General features: G+C 43.0%; 1 protein-coding gene across 4 annotated transcripts in view; it reads right to left on the minus strand.

Annotated features, from left to right (window-relative positions):
- The window catches only part of EGFL6 (EGF like domain multiple 6), a 64,185-nt gene extending 48,731 nt beyond the window's left edge, over positions 1–15,454 (minus strand). For 3 of the 4 annotated variants that reach the window (XM_087426499.1, XM_014791106.2, XM_004435117.3), the window contains exon 1: positions 15,125–15,452. In XM_087426499.1, coding sequence (XP_087282625.1) covers positions 15,125–15,198 — 74 coding nt within the window. In that variant the 5' untranslated portion in view covers positions 15,199–15,452. Of the gene's footprint in view, positions 1–15,124 lie in introns of all 4 variants that reach the window. The other variant, XM_087426500.1, reaches the window with a different exon arrangement.
- Positions 15,455–21,854: the final 6,400 nt, after the last annotated feature.

The following is a 21,854-nucleotide window of genomic DNA, read 5'->3' on the forward strand; positions in this document are numbered from 1 at the left end:
ATCTCATTTCTAAAATGGGGATAACAAAGTATTTACCTTAAGGGTTTCTGTGATAATGACATGATTTAATATATGTAAAGGGCTTGAAACAGTGACTAACACAGTAAATGTTCCCTGATTGATTTGTCTTATTAGTACTAGTAGTAGGATTAATGTTATTATTAGATATGTTGAATAAGATATAAAGTTTAAAATTGCCATTGACTCATAATCAGTTAAACACATCTCAGTTTGAACTAGGTTTCTGCTTTAGTCTGAGTCCTCTAAGAAGCAGAAGCCAGGATGGGATTAAATGTGCAAGGATTTTATAAGGGGAAACACCTGTGAGAGAAAATGGTAAGGGAGCTGGGGAAGGCTGGTAGACCCATCGGACCATATGAAAGCCTGCCCCTGGGTGAAGCAGAGAGGGAAAGAAGGTTGGGTGGAAGCACCCAAAGCTGCTGTGCAGTCTAAGGAAGGTTTGGCAAAGCTGAGGAGGAGTCCGGGAGCCAAAGTTGACCTTCAGAGGAGAGTTCTGTTTCCCATAAAAGGTCCTGCCTTAGTATCCCTCAGGTGCCACTAAGGTGGCGTGGCAGGAGCAGCCTGTGGGAGGCGTGGCCTTGCTCAAATGTTGTGATGGATTTCTAAGAGTAGAGTAATTGGGGTCCTCCGTCAATTACACTCCCAGCAGCTGGAGATCTGCAAGGCACATTCTCAAAGCTGCCACAGTTTTCACGGGACTTTACTTTTTTAATGTATGTAGGAATCAATTTTCACTGTAAGGGGAGACTATTGTAAAATTTTACCTTAAGGAAAGTGATCTTAGATATCAACCAGTTCTAACCTATCATCTTACACATGAAGAAACTAGGACCAAGAAAGACTGGGTGACTTCTCATTGCTATTAGAAGTCAGAGGGGAGCACACTTCACCAAACTATTGAAGGGAAGCAGAATTTGCCACCCCGAAATGTGCCTCTTTGGCATAAGGATTATTTTGGGCTGATTATTTTTGAGAAACAGCAGACACAGGGGAAGCTCTGAAAACTGAGTAGAAGTTATCCTTTTGTAAGAGACATTTACATGTATAAGTGGAATCTCCATTTGTAAGAGTGTCTCTCTACCAGGAACAGGAGGATGAACAAATGTCTAGAAACTCTTTTCAATGGAGAAGGCAGGACTTAAATCTGCATAACAACCTTACCCTTGTTTACTGTGCTTTGTCTGGTCACCTCCCATAATGCCCCCCCAACCAACATCTTTCTTTTATCTTCAGCTGAAGATGGTATTTAAGGTGGTGGCTTGGGCCATTTCAGGGAGTTACTCAATTTTCCTCGGTATCTCCCATATATAAAGAAGGTATACATATTATTAAACTTCTGTTTGTTTTTCACCTGTTAATCTTTCTTTTATTACGGGAGGGTCTCAGCCAAAAATCTAGAGGGGCAGAGGGAAAACGATTTTTCCTCCTCTACGTTATTCATGCATTCACCTATCCATTTGTTCACCCAAAATTTATTAGGTAACTACACATGTCAGGCACTGTACTAGGCATTGAGACTCTAGAGGTATATGAGGATAGCGCCTGCCCACAAAGAACTTATAATCTAGGGATGAAGATGGGCAAGTAAACAGATAATTATACTTCAACATGATGAAACCTACCAAAAGAGTAAGTTCTCAGGAGCTAGGGAAGATATAAGAGTCATTAGGTTAAGGTGGGTAGGTGAGGGGTTTTCTGGGGAAGTGGGGCTTGATATAAATTCTAGTGACTGGTGGAACTTTCCTGGGTGAAATGGGAGGAATCTGTTTGGTGGGAAAGGTGTTCCAGGCAGAGAAAATAGCCTGTTTCAAGGATGGAGCCTACTAAGAACATGTGGAGTTGGTGACCTATAAACTGAAGCATAGACAGTGGTATAGCCAGCCCTGGTGGTCTAGCAGTTAAGATTCGGCGCTCTCACCACTGTGGCCTAGGTGGACAGGCTTCAGTGCAGCTTTCAGACTAGACAGACTAGGAAGGAGGACCTGGCCACCCACTTCTGAAAAAATTGGCCATGAAAACTTTATGAATAACAGCGGAGTGTCTGATAGAGCGCTGGAAGGTGAGAGGATGGCGCAGCAAGATGGGGCAGGGTTGCTAGGACCCAGAATCGACTTGACAGCACTAACAACAACAAAGAAAATGGTGCATGTTTGGAGCAGGGAAGTGGGAAGGGAAGCAGAGAGAACAGTGGGATGGAGAAGGAGCAGGGAGATAAGCAGGGGCCGGAAAGAAAAGGCCTGTGTCCATGTGAAACATTTTGTCCATCCTAAAAGCTCTGGAGAGTTACAGAAGGATTTCAAGCAGTTGGAAATATCAAGGATTTTGCAAAACACAAAACAGCCCCCATGGAAGTAGAGTGAACTTAATAAGCTCCAACAAGATCACTGAAACTGTTAGATGTGAAATCACACAAAAACAAATTGAAATTTGTTGAAATATGATATTTTTTAAAAAGCCTAATTAGAAACTTTGGTGAAAGAGCCCAGAGTCCCTTGTACAGGTGGCCAAACCCATTTCATATGTATTGGTCAAAGTCAATTACTTTTGATTGTGAAGAATACTGCCTGGGGTTAGCTAACAGGAGAAAGTTACCAGAAGATGAAATTCATATACTGCTTGCACAGTACCACAACTCTCCAGAGAAATCCTCTTTCTCGAGCTTTATTGCTTTCACATGCTTGCCTTTAGGTGAAGAGGTGAACCTGAGAAATCTGAGGTGTATTAATTTCTCCCAAGTCATCATTTTTGATGTTGTACAAAGTATCACTTGTAAAACTCTCCAAAATGTTAATGACTAACACATGGGCCATCAAAAACTTGTTAATAAAGTAAGATTTCTTATCCACTATAAAGAAATCCTTCCCCAGTCACGAACGCATCTTAGAATTGTAGCTCTGTTGGAAGATATCAGAAATTTGTCATTAAATCTAGCTTTACTCTCATTTGTTTAAAAATGGAAACAATAGTTAAGAATCAACTCATGATTGAGAACTATAAAATGGATTCTGATGCTCAGGCAACTCCACAAATCAGAAAACACCAGTTCAGCCTCCAGCTGCTCCGTGGATGCGGCGACATGTTCTGTGCATATTTCCTAAAGGAAACCAAGCAGCTTGAAACAACATTGTAGGAAAAACCATCAGCGAACCATGCGAGTCCATAAATGAGCAACATGTCTTTTAATAAATGGGTGTGTCGTCTGTGTAATCACCCAATTTTGAGAGAGAGCTTCAAAGGGACAGCCGCAAATGGGATTTTACTGGTTTAATCATCAAATTCTACATCTGGTCATGAAAATGGAAAAACAGGTTTAAAGGGGGAAATCACTAGTGGATAGAATTGCTAATAATTACTTGCTGATTTGTAGATGCCGGAGGAAATTGATTTCTTACACTAAGAATCCATCTCTGCATTCTATGCTTGCCAGTTTTTTTTAATGCACATGTGCAGCTATTTAAAATTATGGATAAAAAAATTAATTATTAAAATATTTCTGTTTAAGTTGAAACAATATCACTAAGGGGAAGAAAGGAATCCAGCACAGGCAAGCATGATATTGACAATAATAGCAGGGTACACTATCTTATAAAGTCTTTAAAAAACTGCTAAAAAAGCCGTAACTTTTAGTTTCTACATAGTTCTCACATGACATTGCAAGTTAATGTTAGCAAATGATTCCGATTACTTTCCCAGCATCCTCTCCTTCCACCTGCCCTTTGCTCTAATTTCATACCCACTCACTAGCTTTCCCATCACTAATTCAATTATTCTTTTACTTTAATATCTGATTGTGAGTATTTGGGATAAGGAACATAAAAACTATTAGGTTAAACTATGAAACTGTCATTTTTATAAGTTAAAATGGCCAAATATCTGTAATTTCATATGTTGCAATTTCATGATCGTGGCAGAGAAGGTTAAGTGCTCATCAAATCCCTTTCTGTCTCCTGGGCGCAAAGCTACACTACACTTCCCAGTCAGCCTGCCAGTTAGGTGGGGCCATATGACTGGTTTTGGCTAATGGAATGTGGGTAGATCACCTCCAGGCCTGGCTCAAAAGCCTCCTACGGGATCCTTGATGCACTCCTTTTCCATCAGCCCATTGAATAAAAAGGAGTCTGAGGAAGGAAGGCTCCCCAACATGGCTCCCCAAGATGGATGGAGCCTGGCCCCATGTGAAAGTATGCAGCAGAGTCTCTCAAACATGCCTTGGACTTCGAAGCAGGCAAAGAAAAAACTTTACTCTGTTCAGCCACTGAGATTTTGAGATGGTTTGATGCAAAGTTAGCCTATCTTGGTCAACACAGAAGTATTTCAAGAACTATTTCTTTTCCTAAAGTCTAATACACATGATTTTTCCTTACATGTGAATCCATTCATTAAAAAAAAAAATCTTACAAAGCTATCAATATGAATTGTATTTAGTTCCATATTTAGTGAAGCATGTTTTTAAATGTATAAAATTGGACCAGTGCATTCTAGGATATCAAGGATGCACGGTTAAGGCATAGTAGCAAACCATTGGAATTTAATAGATGTCTGAATATAATGAGCTTTTATATATTTGGCTGGATTGACCCAGCCCCAGGGAACCTGATAAACCTGGGGTATTCGATAACAAGAAATTTATGAACCTAGAAAGAGATTTCCCAATCTTGGACTGAAATGATCCCACCAATGTCCTCTGCCACTTTGGGACGTCTGGCGGGGCTGGCCAGCTGTTCGCTTGCACGCGCGCGTGCTCACATTCTCTCTCAGATCTCTCTTCCTAAATAATATTTGGCATATAGAAGGCTGAGGGAACCTGGTCCTGAGGCAGGGAAGTGTCAATGTAGGTGAGCAAGTCTTTGTGGAGAAGAGGCCCTGAGCTATGGAAGTCTGAGTAAAATGCTGAATTGCCTGGAGCGCCTTTAATGCATTATACAGCTTGCTGTCTACATTGATCAAATTAATCAGAAAATGGCCGTCTCCACAGCTGAAGTTAATTTAAAAACATTCCAGGGATTGTGTAAGTAGTGTAGTATTTCTTCATGGGATTCCTTATTTTCTGCAAAAATATACTATGCCAGAATTCTTAGTATGCTTGTTTACGGTCAGGTTCCAGGAAACTTCATGATAGTCTCCAAGACAAACTGAGAAGTTAAAAGTTCTTTTGCTGATGTTTAAATACATTTAAATATTGCCAAACAAATTAAATAAAATTTTTTTCTAAATAGGGATAACAAGGCCCAGCCATGAGGGCTTTTTGTTTTTGATTTTTGTTTTGTTTTCATCATAGCACCCAGTATGGAAAGTCCATTGTACCTAACCAGTTAAGATTAATTCTGGGTTCCCATCCATCTTCAAGATACAGAGTCCAAGTCCAACAGGCCCAGAGATACTCTAAAGCATCTCACCTTCCTGGAACTGTAGGTCTTTAAGAGCCCAATCAAAAATGCCCAGGCTATCAAGCTCTCCAGCACCAGTGTGTGTTGATGCATCTTCAAATTTCCCATGCCATGAGTGATAGGGCAAAACTTGGAACTTCCCATTGGTTAGGAAAAACTTGGAACTTTCCACTGCTTCCTCTGTTTCTCTCAGTTATCTTCTAAGCTCAGGAGTAAGGTGGAAATTGGGGATGGGGAGTGTCTTAGTTTGGGCTCACCCAGAAGCTACCCATGAGACAAGGATCTGAGTGCAAGTGGTTTATTTATGAGGTGAAGGGAACATCGATAGAGGAGTGGGGAAGTGAGACGAGGAAGGGCAGGCAGTCAGGAAAGCAAGTGTTATCAAGACAGCTTCATTCATTCATTCATTCATTCATAGTGAGCATGAGGGAGAATGATGTAAATTGGCTAGAGAAATAGGCTAGATCAAGCAGGGCCTTTTACGCCATTTTAAATAAAATGGATTTTATTCTTAATCCAATGGAAAGTCACTGAAAGGTTCTAAGGAGAGGGCTGACATGATCTGATTTAAATTTTAAGCGGAGCACTTTGGGGGGCCGGCCCTGTGGCTTAGCGGTTAAGTGCACGCGCTCCGCTGCTGGCGGCCCAGGTTCGGGTCCCGGGCGCGCACCGACACACTGCTTCTCCGGCCATGCTGAGGCTGCGTCCCACATACAGCAACTAGAAGGATGTGCAGCTATGACATACAACTATCTACTGGGGCTTAGGGGGAAAAATAAATAAATAAATGAAATTATAAAAAAAAAAAAAGAGGAGCATTTTGGGATGTGGACTGGAGGGGGCAAAAGAAGAAGCAAAGGGAAGCTATCATGGGGGTTCAGGTGAGAGATGATGCTGATGTGGCTGGGTGGTGGCAGGCAGGAAGCAGAGAAGGAGATGGGCTTGAGACAGGGTCTGTAATAGTATTTAGTGCCAGACTGAATACAAGATGGGGAGGAAGAGCGAGTTGTCAGGAATGACGCCCAGGTTTTTGGCTTGAACCAGTTTGGTGGATACTGTTTGTTCTGGAACAGGGAGAATGGGTGAGGCAGGGGGAAGTGAGCTCTGGAGAGCTGATCAAGAGTTCAGTTTTGGATGTCCTAAGTTCAGTGAGACATCCCAATGGATAGGTCAAGAATGCAGCAGACAGCCTGTGGCTTGAGATTCACATTTTGAAGTCATCTACATATAGATGGCATTGAGAGCGCTAGGACTGGAAAGATCACCTGGAGAGAGGATAGATAAGCAAGAAAATAGGGTCAGAGACTGATCTCGGTGGAAATGGATGCTGGTAAAAAAGGCTGAAAAGCAGTAACAGTGTGGGAGAAGGAAAACCAGAATGCGTGGTGTGTTGGTTTTAAAATATGTCCACAAATTCTTTGATATTCGTACTTCCAAAAGGTGAAGCTTAGTTTCCCTCCCCTTATGTAGGGCTGTACTTAGTGACCGGTTTCTTTTTTTTTTTTTTTTAATAATTTTATTTATTTATTTATTTTTTTCCCCCCAAAGCCCCAGTAGATAGTTTTATGTCATAGCTGCACATCCTTCTAGTTGCTGTATGTGGGACGCGGCCTCAGTATGGCCGGAGAAGCGGTGTGTCGGTGTGCGCACGGGATCCGAACCCGGGCCGCCAGCAGCGGAGCGCGTGCACCCAACCGCTAAGCCATGGGGCCAGCCCTAATGACCGGTTTCTGATGAAGAGAACACAGTGGGAGTAATGGAGGGTAACTTCTGAGATTAGGACACAGAAGGCATTGCAACTTCATCTTTGTTCTCTCTCTCTTGGATTTCTTGCTATGTGGGAAGTCGGCTGACATGCAGTGAGGACACTCAAGCAGACCTATGTAGAGGTCCACAAGGCGAGGAGCTGAGGCCTCTTGTTAACAGCCAGTGAGTAGCTGAGGTCTCCTGCCCACAGCCATGTGAGTGCGCCATCTTGGAAGCAGATCCTCTAGCTGAAGTCAAGACTTCAGATGACTGCAGCCTTGGCCAACAACTTGACCACAACCTTGTGAAAAACCCCAAGTCCCACCCAGCTAAGCTTCTCCTGAATTCCCAGCTCAAAGAAACTATGTGAGATAATAAATGCCGTTTTAAGCCACTAAATTTTGGAGTATTTTGTTGTACAGCCATAGATAACCAACACATGTGTTGCCCAGAAATCAAGCCAAGGGAATACTTGAAGTGCAAGGTGATGATCTTTGTAAAGGTATTTGCTGCTTTGGTATTTTGATTTTTAATTTTGCATTTGTACTCATCAAATCTGAGATGCCACAGATTATTAGCACACTATTATTATGCACAATAGGAAAGAAAAGAATGCTACCAATTAAACCAAACTATGGCTCATTATCTTAATGATGATTCTGTGCAATTGTGTGATAATTCTGAGCGTGAACTGGTCATGACTGGGTTATCTTTAAAGAACACAGAGTATCCTGCTTTGCTCTCTATTGCTCTCAGAACAAAGTCCAAACTCCTCGGCTTGACATACGGGGCTCCTTGCAGCCTGGTTCCAGCCTGCCTTCTTTGCCCCTTGGCAGCCACTGGACTCATGACCCCAGATGCTGGCCAATCCACTCCATATCTTGGGTCAATGCTTTCCTTTTGCAGTCCTTTTGCTGGTATTTATCTATGCAGCCAGCCATTCATTTATTCCTATGCAATACGTACTACGAATTAAGCACTGGAATACTTGCCTCTTCTCCCCTGTTTTATATCAGGTGGACTCACATTCATTCTTTAAGGACAGTTTAAGTGTCATCCCCTGTCATCTGCTTTCCCTGACTCTCTCATGCAGACTAAATTTCTCTTATCTGTATTTTATGGAATGTTTTATATGTATATATACATATGTAAACATATAGTTTAGCTTTACATGTTTACATATACACACATAAACATATATACAGTTATGTGCCACATAATGACGTTTCAGTCAGTGACGGACTGCATGTATGACGGTGGTCCCATGAGATTAGTACCATATAGCCTAGGTGTGTAGTAGGCTATACCATCTAGGTTTGTGTAAATCCACTCTACGATGTTCACACGACGACGAAATTGCCTAACAATGCAGTTCTCAGAACGTATCCCCAGCGTTAAGCGATGTATGACTGTAACATATAAATATATAATATATAAATATTCATTCTGAATGTCTTATATATATAATATATAAATACATATCTATTATTTAGATGTAAATAACATTATTTGCCTTTCCATCCCCCTCCTTTGGTCATTCATTTATTCACCAAATTTTTTCTTTAACACCTGCACTGTACCAAGCACTGGGCTAGGGGCTAGAGTTATAACTCTCCCCTTGCCTCCCCTTTGCCCAAAAATACATTTTGCTTGCCCTATAAAGTTGTCTAGTGGGGGTGGCAGATAGATATGTATCTTGGCATTCAGGAGAATGTTTGGGGCATGTCAATTGTTCAATTAATGTTGTTAAATTGGACTGAATTAATTTTAACTACTTTCAGAATACTGGGTTTTGTTTGTTTTTTTTCATAAACAAGACCTTTAGATTTAATACAGTTTAGTTATTGAAACCAACACACTGGGACTCAGCAAGTTAGCTGATGAAACTGGAAGTACTACTGATTCCTCTGGACAAAATACTCAATGGAAAGTGATCTAATTATTTTTGGGAGACACCACGGCTTGCTCGCTTGCATGCATGCATGCATGCATTCATTCATTCATTCATTTATTTATTTTTTGCTGAGGAAGATTAGCCCTGAGCTAACATCTGTGCCAATCTTCCTTTACTTTATATATGGGTCACCACCACAGCGTGGCTGACAAGTGGTGTAGGTCCGCACCTGGGATCTGAACCTTTGAATCACAGACGCCAAAGTGGAACGCGCCAAGCTTTAACCACTATGCCACGGGGCCAGCCCCGACACTATGGCTTTTAAATCTACCACTTGTTCACTGTGAGATTTGGGGCAAATCACTTATTCTTTTGAAACTCAGTTTACTCATCTGTAAACTTGGAGATGTGATCTGTAATTTATGCATGGCTGATATTGCAATTGGTACCCCAAAATCTATTCTCCCCTTCTTTCTTAGAAATAAGACCATTATTTCATAGCCACTCAGAATAACGATTACATTTCCCAGCCTTCACTTCAGTAGGGCATGGCCATGTATTGGAGTTATGGTAGATGGGATGTAAGCAGAACTGCTATGTACAACTTCTAGGACATGGCTATAAAGAAAGAAGGGATGTTCTTCTTCACATTTATTTACTCCTAAGGCTGGAATTTGGACATGTTTGCTGGAGCTCAAGAAGCCATCTTTGGCCATGAGGGGAGAGCCTTCTGGTGGAGATGTTAGATGGTGGAACCTGAGTCCCTGACTCCAGAAAGCCCATACTGGTCCAACTACCCACTCCAACGTGAGAGAAAAACACACGACTATTTGTTTAAGCAAAGATTATTTGGGTTCTCTATCACTTGCAGCCAATATTGAAGGATCAAAAAGGCAACATGGCTATGCTCACTAGCTACAAGCCAGTTACCCCATTCTGACATTTCCTGCTTAAAACCCCCAAAGTCAAATGGCTTGTGAGTTTTCAGTTTTCAGTTTGCATTCAACTGAAAATCAAGATTGGATGAACTTTCGTTCTTTGGTTCCACGAGGTTTCTATCTTTTCTGAGCTTATCTTATGTATTAGTTTGCTAGGACTGCCATAACAAAGCACCACAGGCTGGGTGGCTTAAAGAACAGATATTCATTTTCTCACAATTCTGGAGGCTAGAAGTCTGAGATCAATGCAGGATTGTTTTCTTCTGAGGCCTCTATCTTTGGCTTACCAATGGCCATTTTCTCCCTGTGTCTTCACATGGTCTTTCTGGTCTTTCCTCTGTGGCTGTGGGGGTGTGTGTGGCCTAATCTCCACTTCTTATGAGGACACCAGTCATACTGGATTAGAGCCACCCTAATGAACTCATTTTAACTTAATTACCTCTTGGAGACCCTATTCTCCAAATACAGTCACATTCTGAGACACTGGGGATTAAGACTTCAAATATGAATTTTAGGGGGACACAATTCAGCCTATAACACCTTAGGACACCTATATGTCCTGCCTCTACTTTCCTCAGAGGAGTTTGTGTCCTTAAACTTGTCACCAGGAGCACAAGTTCCTCAGAAGTGTTTCCCCATCTCACCAGGTCAGTGACAAATGGTGGTGGTGCATTGTGATGAATGGCCAGCCTCATTTCCTGATGCCGGAGAGCTTTCTCTGTTGGCAGGAGCCAGCTCTGCCTGGGTGCATGATGAGCTGAAAGTGAAGAACCCCCCTCCCCAGAATCCTTCAACCAATGACTGATGGGAGTATAAATACCCCAGCTCTTTTGCCTTCGGGGGGGATAACTCTGAGGCTCGTGTCCTGCTGTCTCCTAGAATTCCTCAGCAGGATTAAATCACAGTGGTAACTTATTTTTATAACACTTCTTTCCCGTCTCTGTCCCACTTCCCAGCTTCCCTACTAGAAATTCTTGGGGTCACGTCTCAAATAAACCATACACACTGGAATCCTGGTCTCAGAGTCTGCTTCTGAGAGAATGTAAACTTAGAGAGGAAGGTGGTGGTGTTGGGAGGGTGGAGCATCAGGAATTCCCCACTTATTCTACATATGTCCCTTGATCATGCTGGGCAAGAGTCAAGTTAAACAGGATCACTGGTGATAATGTGTGAGAAAGCACTTTGTAAAAATGTCGGCTTTGATATATTCAATTTTGGGGGAAAATTGGTTTGGAATATTGAAATGTCATTGCTCTTAGAGCAGAAGACCAAATCAAATGCAGTTCTTGGGAAATCATCTATTTTCTTCAAGTTTCTCTATCCCATTGTCTGTCAAATAGACACAACACCTATTTCTTATGGTTCATGAGAGAATTGATTGAAATCACATTGAAAAGTGTTGACACTTAGTAGCATATCAACAATATTTTTTGAACGCCAATCTGATTTATGAAGACTAGATAATAGACTAATTCTCATTTTAATGTCTACATAACCTTGGTTTATGCACATAAATTACACATAAATAGGACTTTCATACCTTCTAAACCAATGAAACTATTGAAATAAGGTTGCTGAGAAATGATTTCTATGTTGTAATTGGACATTTCATGGTTTCTATTTCCTAGAAACACTCAGCTCTTTAGTTTTGGGTATATTTCCAAAAATCCAATTTTAAGAATAAAGAAATGGATGATATGCCAACCATTTACAAATCACCAAAATCATGTTTAAAAATAAGATCTATCCCATAAAGCCAAGAACAACAGACTCATAGCTCAGGCTTCCTATGGAAGGCTGAAAAATGGCCCCCCAAAGATGTCATGTCCTAATCCCTGGAACCTGTGAATGTTACCTTATATGGCAAAAGGGACTTTGCAGATGTGATCCAATTAAGGATCTTGAGATGGGGAGATCATCCTGATTATCTGGGTGGGCCTGGTGTAATAACAAGAGTTCTTCTTAGAGGGAGGAAGACAACTAAGAGTCAGAGAACAGTCAAGGCGACAAAGGAAGAAGAGATTGGAGTGATGTGGCCACAAGCCAAGGATTGTTGGAAGCCTCTAGAAGCTGTAAGAGACAAGAAACAGATTTTCCCCTGGAGCCTCCAGAAGGAATCAGCCCTGCCAACACCTTAATTTTAGCACGAGAAGACTCATTTTGGACTTCTGACCTCCAGAACGGTAAGAGAATAAATTTGTGCTATTTTAAGCCACTAAGTTTGTGGTAAATTGTTACAATGGCACTTCCCTAACAGGGCTCTGAGAAGAATCAATTCTCGAAGTAGGGTGTGGCTGGCAGAAAGCAAGCCTCTCTCCATGAGTGTGGACCCCCAGCACAAACCCAGTTATTCCTTCATCTCTCACATTACTTTTACTTGAATTCAATAGAGAAAAAATTTCTAAAAAATTTAAGTAGGGAGTTGCTCCAAACTTGAATCTCAAGCATAGCAAAGTTAATAATGCATTTATCTTATGTGCCCAAGTCAAAAAGATGCCAGAGTTGGAACCTGGAACACTGGAGATGGAGTTCAGATCAATAAATGTTCTAGACCAGAACTGTCCAATAGAAATATAATAGCCACATGTGGCATTTAAAATTTTCTAGTAGCCACATTTACATAAATATGAAACAGGTGAAATTAACTTTAGTAATATACTTTATCTAATATCCACAGCATTATCACTGCAACATGTAATCAATGTAAAATGATTAGTGCAATATTTGACGTTTTTTTCCATACAAAGTCTTCAAAAGCCGATGTGTATTTTATACTAACTGCAACATCTCAACTTGGATTGGCCACATTTCAGGTCCTCAATAGGCACATGGGGCTAGTGACTACCGTATTTACTATATTGGACAAAGTAGGTCGAGAGTATCTAAAGAGTCCCAATGCCCAAAGGGCATAAAAACGTCTAGGTTTGAAGCCAAATTCTGATGCTTTAGATCAGCGAAACACATGTTGCTAATGATTTATTCATTTGATGAGTGTTAATTGTCTACTAAGCACCATTTAAGAGGCGTATAATTTTCTAGGTCACTAAAACTATGGTGTAGTGTTTCAAATAAAAAAAATCTGGTGCTTGTATTAGAATCTCTATATAGCAGTCACCATGTTTACTGTAAGTTGTGAAACCTCAGGAAATAAACAGTAGACATACTTTTCTGCAATGTGCAAAAGTGCAACACACTGTTTTGCCTTTTCTGTACATGTGTCGCCTGTAACTTGGAGGCTGGAGTTGACTACCATGGTTCCTGGCAATTCCCGAAGCGCTGACCACTTGCCACTTCCAAGCATGTTGAGCAGATAATAAACATACCAGCTCGTGAACCTGATACCGTGTAAAGAAACCACGTTTCACATTTGAGAACTGCAGAATTGCAGAATCTTGACATGGATTCTCCATTTTAATATTCTTTGGTTTATTTGGGGGCTTTTCGGCTTTTAATTTAATTTGGTAGCACTTTGAAAGTGAAGCTCCTGGAGGTCAGTTTGCCGGCTGCTAAAGAGCTATTAATCTCATATCCAAATAGTGCTTGGTCTTTCTTCAGCAGGCTTTCTAACAATACGAGAACCTCCAACATTCAAGGAAAATGTGATTAGGAGCAAATTGCATCTGCTTACATTTTTATCATGAAAAGGAAATTAAACTTGTGATCAGACATTCTAAGAACCTGGTTTGAGGTTTGTTCTGTTTGAACTTCAAAATCCCTTAATACTGTGGCTGACTGATGAAAGATTTTTTTCCTGTAAGTCAGACAAAGATAGTCGGGCTCACCTTTAAGAAGCCTGTACCAAACCAAGGCTCTCAGCCTGCTCTCCCCAGGAATTGTTGACCAAAAAGTCTCCATAGTGCAGTCTCACTCAGCTGGAGGTGATTCTGCCCTCCCCACCCAGGGACCTTGGGTAACGTCCAGAGACATTTTTTGGTTGTCACAACTTGGGGAAGTTGCTACAGGCATCTAGTGGGTAGAGGCCACAGATGCAGCTTAAAATCCTACAATTCACAGGTCCACTCTCTCCACCCCGGAACGAATAATTGTCCAGCCCAGCCGCAAAGGTCAATAGTGCCTCAGTGGAGAAACCCTGCTCTAGTGGACACCTCAGAAAGCAAGGCATCACAGCCAGAGAACCAGGAAACCTTTTCCAGTGAGTAACTCCCCAAAGGCTGCCCTGGTGCACCGGTGAAGAGCAAGGACTCTGGGCCAGACTGCCTGGGTTTGAACACCAGCTCCATCACTTACTGGCTGTGCCTCCTTGGGCAAGTTAGTTGCCCTCTCTGTGCCTCATTTTTCTCCTCTACAACACGGTGATGATAATAATAGTACCTTCCACACAAAGCAGTTATGGGCTTTAAATGGGTGAATAGTCTTCAAGTGTTCAGAAGAGCACCAGGCCTACAGTAAGCACTATATAAGTATGTATTTACTCAGTGGCTTTGCTGATCTCTGGAAAAATCAGTTTCAGGGCTTAGAAAAGCTTAGGGGCAGTAATGAAATGGCCTCAGATTCTGAAATGCCATAGCAAGAAGAACAAGTCGATTTCATCTGACAACCGCGTCCCTTCTTTCCAGTTCATCAACCTTAATCAGAAGGGCATTGAGTAGAGGAAGCCCCTTCACGGCGGGCTCAGCCCAAGCACAGTCAACGCTTACTCTCTTGCTCAGTTTCTTTCCCTCCTTCCCCAGCAAAACTAGCGGCTGACAATCAGTTGGCGCCCTCCGGATAGAGCGGAAAACACAAAACGGGACAGGCACAGAACCCACCCACCTACACACATACAGACATTCACACACGCGCCCCCACAGTAGATGTCTGCAGACCACCAAGCCAGAGCGCACCCACGGGCCGGCGCGCAGAGCCTCCTTCCTCCCGGAACCCGCCGGACGCTGCCAGGTGGGGCGCAGCTGATGCAGAGGGAACTGGTGCAAAGCCCCGCCAAAGGGGCGAGGGGAGGAAAGCCCGTGGGCACTCGGGCCTGACGTCCTTGTGAAATCCCGTCTCAGCGCGCACAGAGACACTTGCACACACACCCGCTCACACACTCGCGGGGGTGCCTAGAGGGACGGGGGACAAAGGGAAGGGGCTTCATGGGGGAGCTCAGACCGGGGGCCGATCGCCAGCCAGACACTCACCTGGCCGCGTTCCCTAATCCACCTGCCACCCAGGGGAGAAGCAGCGGGAGCGCAAGGGCCCAGGACAGCGGCATCTTCGCGCGGGTCCTCCCTCTGCCGACGCCTCCCGTTCCTCCTCCTGCGCCCCCTCGGGAGGGCGCGGGCGCGGGACCCAGGGCACAGCGGGGCCGCCGCCTCTGTTCTCTGCCGCTCCGGGCCCCTGCTCCTCCCAGGCGCGGTCCCCGCGGGAGGGGGGGCCGGGCACTGCGGAGGGGGCGCTCGCGGCCTCGAGAGAGGTGGGGGCGCCCTGGCTAGGCGCGCGGCGGCTCCTCCACGGGTGAAGCGCGGCCCGGTGCGCGAAGAGGGCGGAGCGGGCCCTGCACATCTGGCTGGGACCCGCCTACAGCACGACCCGCGCATCCTCCGCGCTCTCTGTTCACCGAGAAACTTCCCCCAGACTCAGTTCGCTTCACTCTTGTCGGAGTCACCACGTATCGCCATCTCTTTCAGACATGGGACAGGTTTCGGTGATACCTGCGCCCGAGGGTTTAAGAATTTAGTTAAGTCAAAGCAGGAACCAAGGATGCTGGTTCAGAATGACACTTCTATCTTACTTTTGTTTAGGTTTTCATACTCTGCCAGGCTTTCTTCCACAAACTGCAAATCATGGGCTGCTAGAGCTGGAAGGTCACCAAGTCCTGTGCAACCCCTTCCTTTGACAAGTGATCGCCCGTGCTCATTTGCAACGGCTGACTTACATGGGACCACTAGATGATATTGTAATGTACTAACCAGTGCAGAAATTAATGGCAGAAACACGAATGCTATATGATTTCAGAGAATTCACTTGAGTACTTACCTTTGCTCTGACGACTTGTTATAGAATGAATGATTGGTCCCTCCCTCACCCCTCCCTGCATCCACACTCTTTGGCTTCATGGTGGGCGGAGCCTATGGCCCCACACTTTGGCTTTGGACTTGGCTGTGTGACTTGCTTTGAGCAATGGCATAACAGTCAGTTCCAAGCCTAGGCGGTAAGACACCAGACCTCTATCACGGAGATGAGAAGACCACGCCCACAAGCTAGCCTCGTGGCCTAAGGAGATTGAGGAACAGGTGGAACAGAGCTACCTGGTCAATTTGCAGACCTATAGCTTGAAGCAGAACTACTGGGTCAAGCCTGGTGTCTATCAGCCAACTCACAGATACAAGAATGAGCTCAGCCAAGGGCAGCAGGGCCAGCCAAGCTACCAAGGCTTATGGTGATAATTTGTTACACAGCAATAGCTCTCTGACACACCTGTGCCCTGGTGTTGGAAATAAAATGAAGAATATGGAGAAAGAGGAGGTTTGTCTTGATTATAAGCTTGATTCATGGTTATATAATGGGTATATGCCTTAATTCTAGCCAATGAAATGTGAGAAGTGGGGGTGGGGAATATTCTTGGGGCAGATTCTTGATTTACACCATAGAGGTCCCTATTGGTGTAAGCCATGTTGAGTTGGATCTTCTGTTTTATGGTTGAAGGCATTCTAATGGATTCAGTATCCCTGGTTAGTAACCAGTTAGGCCTTGAGCTGTTCATAGCTGACAGTAACAGGCATTGTCCTCAACACTTGACATGCATCATCTTTACTGAACACCCACACTTCTATAAGTAAGGATCATTAGTTCCCCCAAGTTTGAAGTAACAGGAAACTGAGAGAGAGATTAAGTAGCTTGCCCAAGGTCATACAGCTATCAAGTGTAGAACCAGGATTGGAAACCAGGGCCCTGCTGCTGTGATATAAATCCCTTTTCTCATCTTCTTACTCTTTTGTGACTTGAAGTGTCAAATGAGTCTCATGAATAGGGTAATAAGATGATCTCTTCAAGGCTATGACCAAAACCCTTTCAACTCTTCATACTGTAACTGGTTTTATTTACCGAAAATATTAAAATTGAAAGAAAACAATATAAAGTATGAACTATATACCTGCAAATATCTTAAAGCAAGTGGAATATAAAATTTGGCTGGGTGTGGGTTTCCCCACAAGCAGACCCTAAGGCAAGGATTCGAGTGGAAGTAGTTTATTCTGGAGGTGCAGAGAACACTGGCCGGGGAGTGAGGGAGTCAATCTGGGAGGAAAACTATGATAGGTAGGTGTGTATCAAGTCATCACTGGGGGCAACAGGAGCTTCATGCCACTGGGCATCTCCCAGAGCCAGCCTAGAACATACATCTCCACGTGAGCTCGCCTAAAGGCGAGGGAGCTGGAGTATTTAGACACCATCTCCATTCAGTCATCGCCTGAAGGCTTCTACCAGGGTGCCGATCCTGGGATTTCCACCTGCTGTGCTGAGGGCAGAGAAAATCCCATAGATGCTGACTGTTGAAGTGCTCCTGTTTCCTGGGGCAGGGCAGGGCGAGGCGGGACAGGCCTGGAGACAAAGGCGCCAGTCAGGTAGTAAGAAAAACAGAGAAGGAACCTGGAAGTGATGCGTTGCCTGGTGAGAAGATGGATACAAATTGCCATGTAGAGGCAGGTGTTTTTAATAACCACAAGGGCAATGCTGACTTTGAAGAGAACTGCTCTTTAGAGGACCCTGCTCCATTCTACAAAGGAAAAACCATCTTTGATGAGAATCCCATAAAATCCTCTGCACCTTTTACAGTCTACATTTTTTTTTTCAATCTATTTCCACTTAGCCCCCTGCGTGGAACAGGTGTGATAGGATATTTTTGTGCTTTCTCAATGTATACACGTAACATACATGTAGAACTTTTAACACTTATGATGGTCCTGGTGCTGAGATCTAAAAATTATATTGAAATATCACTACCAGAAGCAAAGCACTGTCAGATGCAAGAGCTCGGTGGAAGAGTATCTAGGGCAGAGTTTTCGAACCTTAATGTCAGTACAAATTACTTTCTTGTAAAAATGCAGATTCTAATTGTGTAGCTCTGGAGTGAGGCCTGAGTCTTGATTACTAAAAAGACCCTAGGTGATGCCCAGGCTGCTTGTCTGAGAACCACTTAGGGTAGTGAGGGTCTAGAGATCACCTGGACCAGTAGTTCTCAAGTTCAGCCGCACACTGAGATTACCCAGGAAGCTTTGAAACTACTGACGCCTGGGCCCCACCTCAAGAGATTCTAAAGTCTGGGCCATGGCTTGGGCATGGGGACATTTAGAAACTCCCCAGCTGGTCCTAATGGAGAACCAAGATTGAAAACCATTGATCTGGACCAACTTCGACATCTTACAGATGGAAAAACTCAGCTTCAGCGTGTGAAGGGCCTTGCCTGAGGCCACACACAGGATGAGTTCATGTCTCTGTGTTTCCGCCACATGGTCCTCCCCTTCAAACTTTCTGATCACCATTCCTACCAAAGAAGAAAATGGCGCCTCTTCTTAATCTTCTATGTTAATTGTAGCCCAGTGACATGTTCTAGAAATTGATGTGTTTTCCCAGTCTGTTTCTTTCCATTTCTTTTTGTTCCAGGAAAGGAGTCAACAAAGAAGTTTAAGACTCTCAGTGCAGATACTGCTAAATTCTGTATGGGAAGGTGTGTCTTGAGGTATAAACTGTTTTCCTTCATTCTGTGCCTGGCAAGGACTCTGTTCTTGGAGCTCTATGGTAGAAGAAAAATCCCAACCACTTCCAATCTTCCTTCCCTTCCTTTTTCTCCCCTTTCTCTGTCCTTCCCTCTCTCTATCCTTCCCAAACATTTATCTGGAATGCTCAAACATTCCTTGCTCAAACATTTATCTGGAACCTACAAGTGCTAGGCCCTGTGCTAGACAGTGGGGACTGCTTGGTGGAAATGTGTCCACCAGACAGTTCCTGGTTTTTCCTCCCTGGTCACCTGGGCTGGACGACTAACACGTGCTTCTTAGAACATCTGGTCTTCTTCCACATAACGAGTCTCACCTCTTGGGGACAATCACCAACGTGAGATTAAAAGAGAAAAAAATGACACCTTGATTTATTTTCCCCCCAAATTTTGCCAGCTCTTAGAACTCTCCACTTGAAAATTGAGGAAGAGAAAGAAATTGATATTTGTGGAGTTATTATTTCATGATAGACATTTTATAGAGAGTAATTATTTATTTTATATGTAGGGGAGTATGTTCTGGTGAGGAGCAACATGGCTTTCATCTGATTTTTAAGGGAGTCTATGACCCTTTAAATGTCACTACTAGATAGAAAAGTCCCCTTGCCGGTAAATGAAATCTCATTTTCTGCATGTTAGCTTCCCTGACTTTTACCAAATTCATAAGTTTCCCACTGAAGGCACTTAATCAAGAGGGGCTTTTCTTTTTGTCTTTACTGGGGGGAGGTATCGCTTGCGTCCATCCTGTATACTTCCTTCCTGTTCCATGCGTAAATACTCTTTGATATTTTCCTGTTCACGATTGAGTGTAGTAATGACTCAGTTTAGATAGGCCTTAAAAGTAAAGACTCTTACTCAAAGTCACTCCAACTTGATTTGGGCAAGTTTGGTTGAGAAATGTTCTGTGGACTGTAAAATTGGGACTACATTTGTGATCCCCATTTTTAAGAATAAAAGTAACAAAATTTGCTAAGACAAAGTGTTTTTTTTTTGTTTTTTTTACATATATACCTATTTTTAAAAAGTTCTCATATATGGTTTACAGACTTAGTTGTTCCTTTAACAAAAATTTGGTCCAGCCAATCATGTGCTGAACCCTGTGTTTGGTTGGGATATAAAGATGAATAAAGTCATAATCCCTTGCCCTGGGTGACAGAAATGTGAATATATTATTAGAGTTAATGGTGTGAGTGTTAACAGAAGTACTTCAGGGTGCTGTGGAAACAAGGAAGGAAGAAGACAAATTCTTTGTGTTCTGTATACATAGATGTTTGTCCCTATTTTATCCCCTACTTTCATGAATTGTTTTATGAAATGATTTTTAGATGGCAAGATTTTTAGAAAGTTGAAAATAGAAAATCTCGAAAATTGTATTGTCTCAGTAACTTGCCCCAAACCCCATTGTCCTGACCCACAGGAGTTCTGCTACTTTTCAGTGAGGCAGCATTATTTGGTAAAAAGAGCCCAGGACTGGAAATTAGGAGAATCGGGATTTAGTTCAGAGTTCTACACTGATTTCCTCAACTTGGGCAAGCCAGTTCACTTCTTTGGGCCTCACTTTCTACATCTATATTGTGCTTGCAAAGGATTCTGTATCCTTAAGTGTCTTTCTCCAAAGTTCCATGGTTCTAACATTTTCTTTGGCAGGAAGGTGGAAAAACATCAACTATAACCCAAAAGACTGTATTTGAAATTGCAAAGTTGGGTTAATTTCAGCAAAGAGGGAATCTTGATCCAAAGGATGGTATTGCCCTTTTGAGAACCACTGGCTCAGCATAACAAGGAGCTTCATAAGCATGGCCAAAGGGTTTGGAATTCATCCTATGGGCACTGATGAGGGACTTGAAGCAGGGCAGTGACATGTGTGTTTGAGAGCACTGAGACTTCTGAATATAGAATGGATCGAAGGCCAGAATCAGCAGCTCAGTTAGAAGGCTATGGTGACAGTCCAGGCAATGGACAACATGGATCTGCACTAAGGTAGATATAGCAATGATGGTGAGGAAGAGAACTGAGATAGTAAGGGGAGAGTAGAGGGTGATGGGGTTCAGGGCAGGCCACCCCAAGATGTGCCACTCTGGTATGCAGATTGTTTCAAGCTAAAGACAATAAAGGCTCAGAAGACTCTGAAAGAAACTTTGACCTCCCCCCCCACTAACTGCCTAAAAGAATTTAAGATAGAAGTCCTGCCCCCAGGACAGGCCATCACCATAGATAACTCTGGGCATCCATAGACTGGGAGCGTCCTTGCTAAGCCCATTGTTATTAAAGTTCTGTTTACCAAACATTTACATTTGTAAGGGAAATCTCCATTTGTAAAGGTATCTCCCTCTCTGTACTGGGAAGAGGAGGGTATGACCTCTTCTCTAGAAACTTATCAATGCAGAGGGTGAGGACTTAAATCTACATACTCTTGTTTACTGTGCTTTTCTGGTAATCTCCCATAGCTGACTGCCCCCACCCCCAACATCATCCTTTGTCTTTACCTGAATGTGCTATTTAAGAAAAGATCCTCTGTCATTTTGTCAAGTTACCTGCTTTTTCCGGGCCCCTCCCATGTATACATGTTGTAAAGCTTTGTTTGATTTTCTCCTGCTATTTGGTCTCATGTCAATTTAATTTGTAGCCCATCCAGAAAGGACCCAGAGTGGGTAGAGGATAATCTTCCTCCACTTCAAGGGAATAATTAAGAGCTTGGACATTAGAGCCAGACAGCTTTGTGATCTCAGAATGTGTGACCATGGACAAGTTGTTTAGCCTCTCTGTGCCTCAGTTTTCTCATCTTTAAAAGAGGGGGTAGTAATATCTACCTCAAAGACATATTTTAACTATTTGAATAAAAGCTCCATGAAAGCTGGGACTGTGTCTCTTTGCTCACCCTTGTATCCCTAATGCCTGGCACAGTGGCTGGTGTATATAGTAAGTATATAGTAAGTGCTCAATAAATGAACGAATAGCTGGATGGATGAGTGAATGAGTATTCATCAAATGAATGAGACAAAAAATGTAAACCATGTAGCAAAATGTGGCCATTATTATTACATATAGAATTTATTACTGATGAGATTTGTGTGTGTGTGTGTGTGTGTGTGTGTGTAGGTGGAATGGGGAGGGGCATGAAGATGATGAAGAATTCTACGATGAAATTGTCTCTC

The sequence above is a fragment of the Ceratotherium simum genome, chromosome X, assembly GCF_057802395.1.
Source record: "Ceratotherium simum simum isolate JZ-2026a chromosome X, ASM5780239v1, whole genome shotgun sequence".
Taxonomy (NCBI): domain Eukaryota; kingdom Metazoa; phylum Chordata; class Mammalia; order Perissodactyla; family Rhinocerotidae; genus Ceratotherium; species Ceratotherium simum.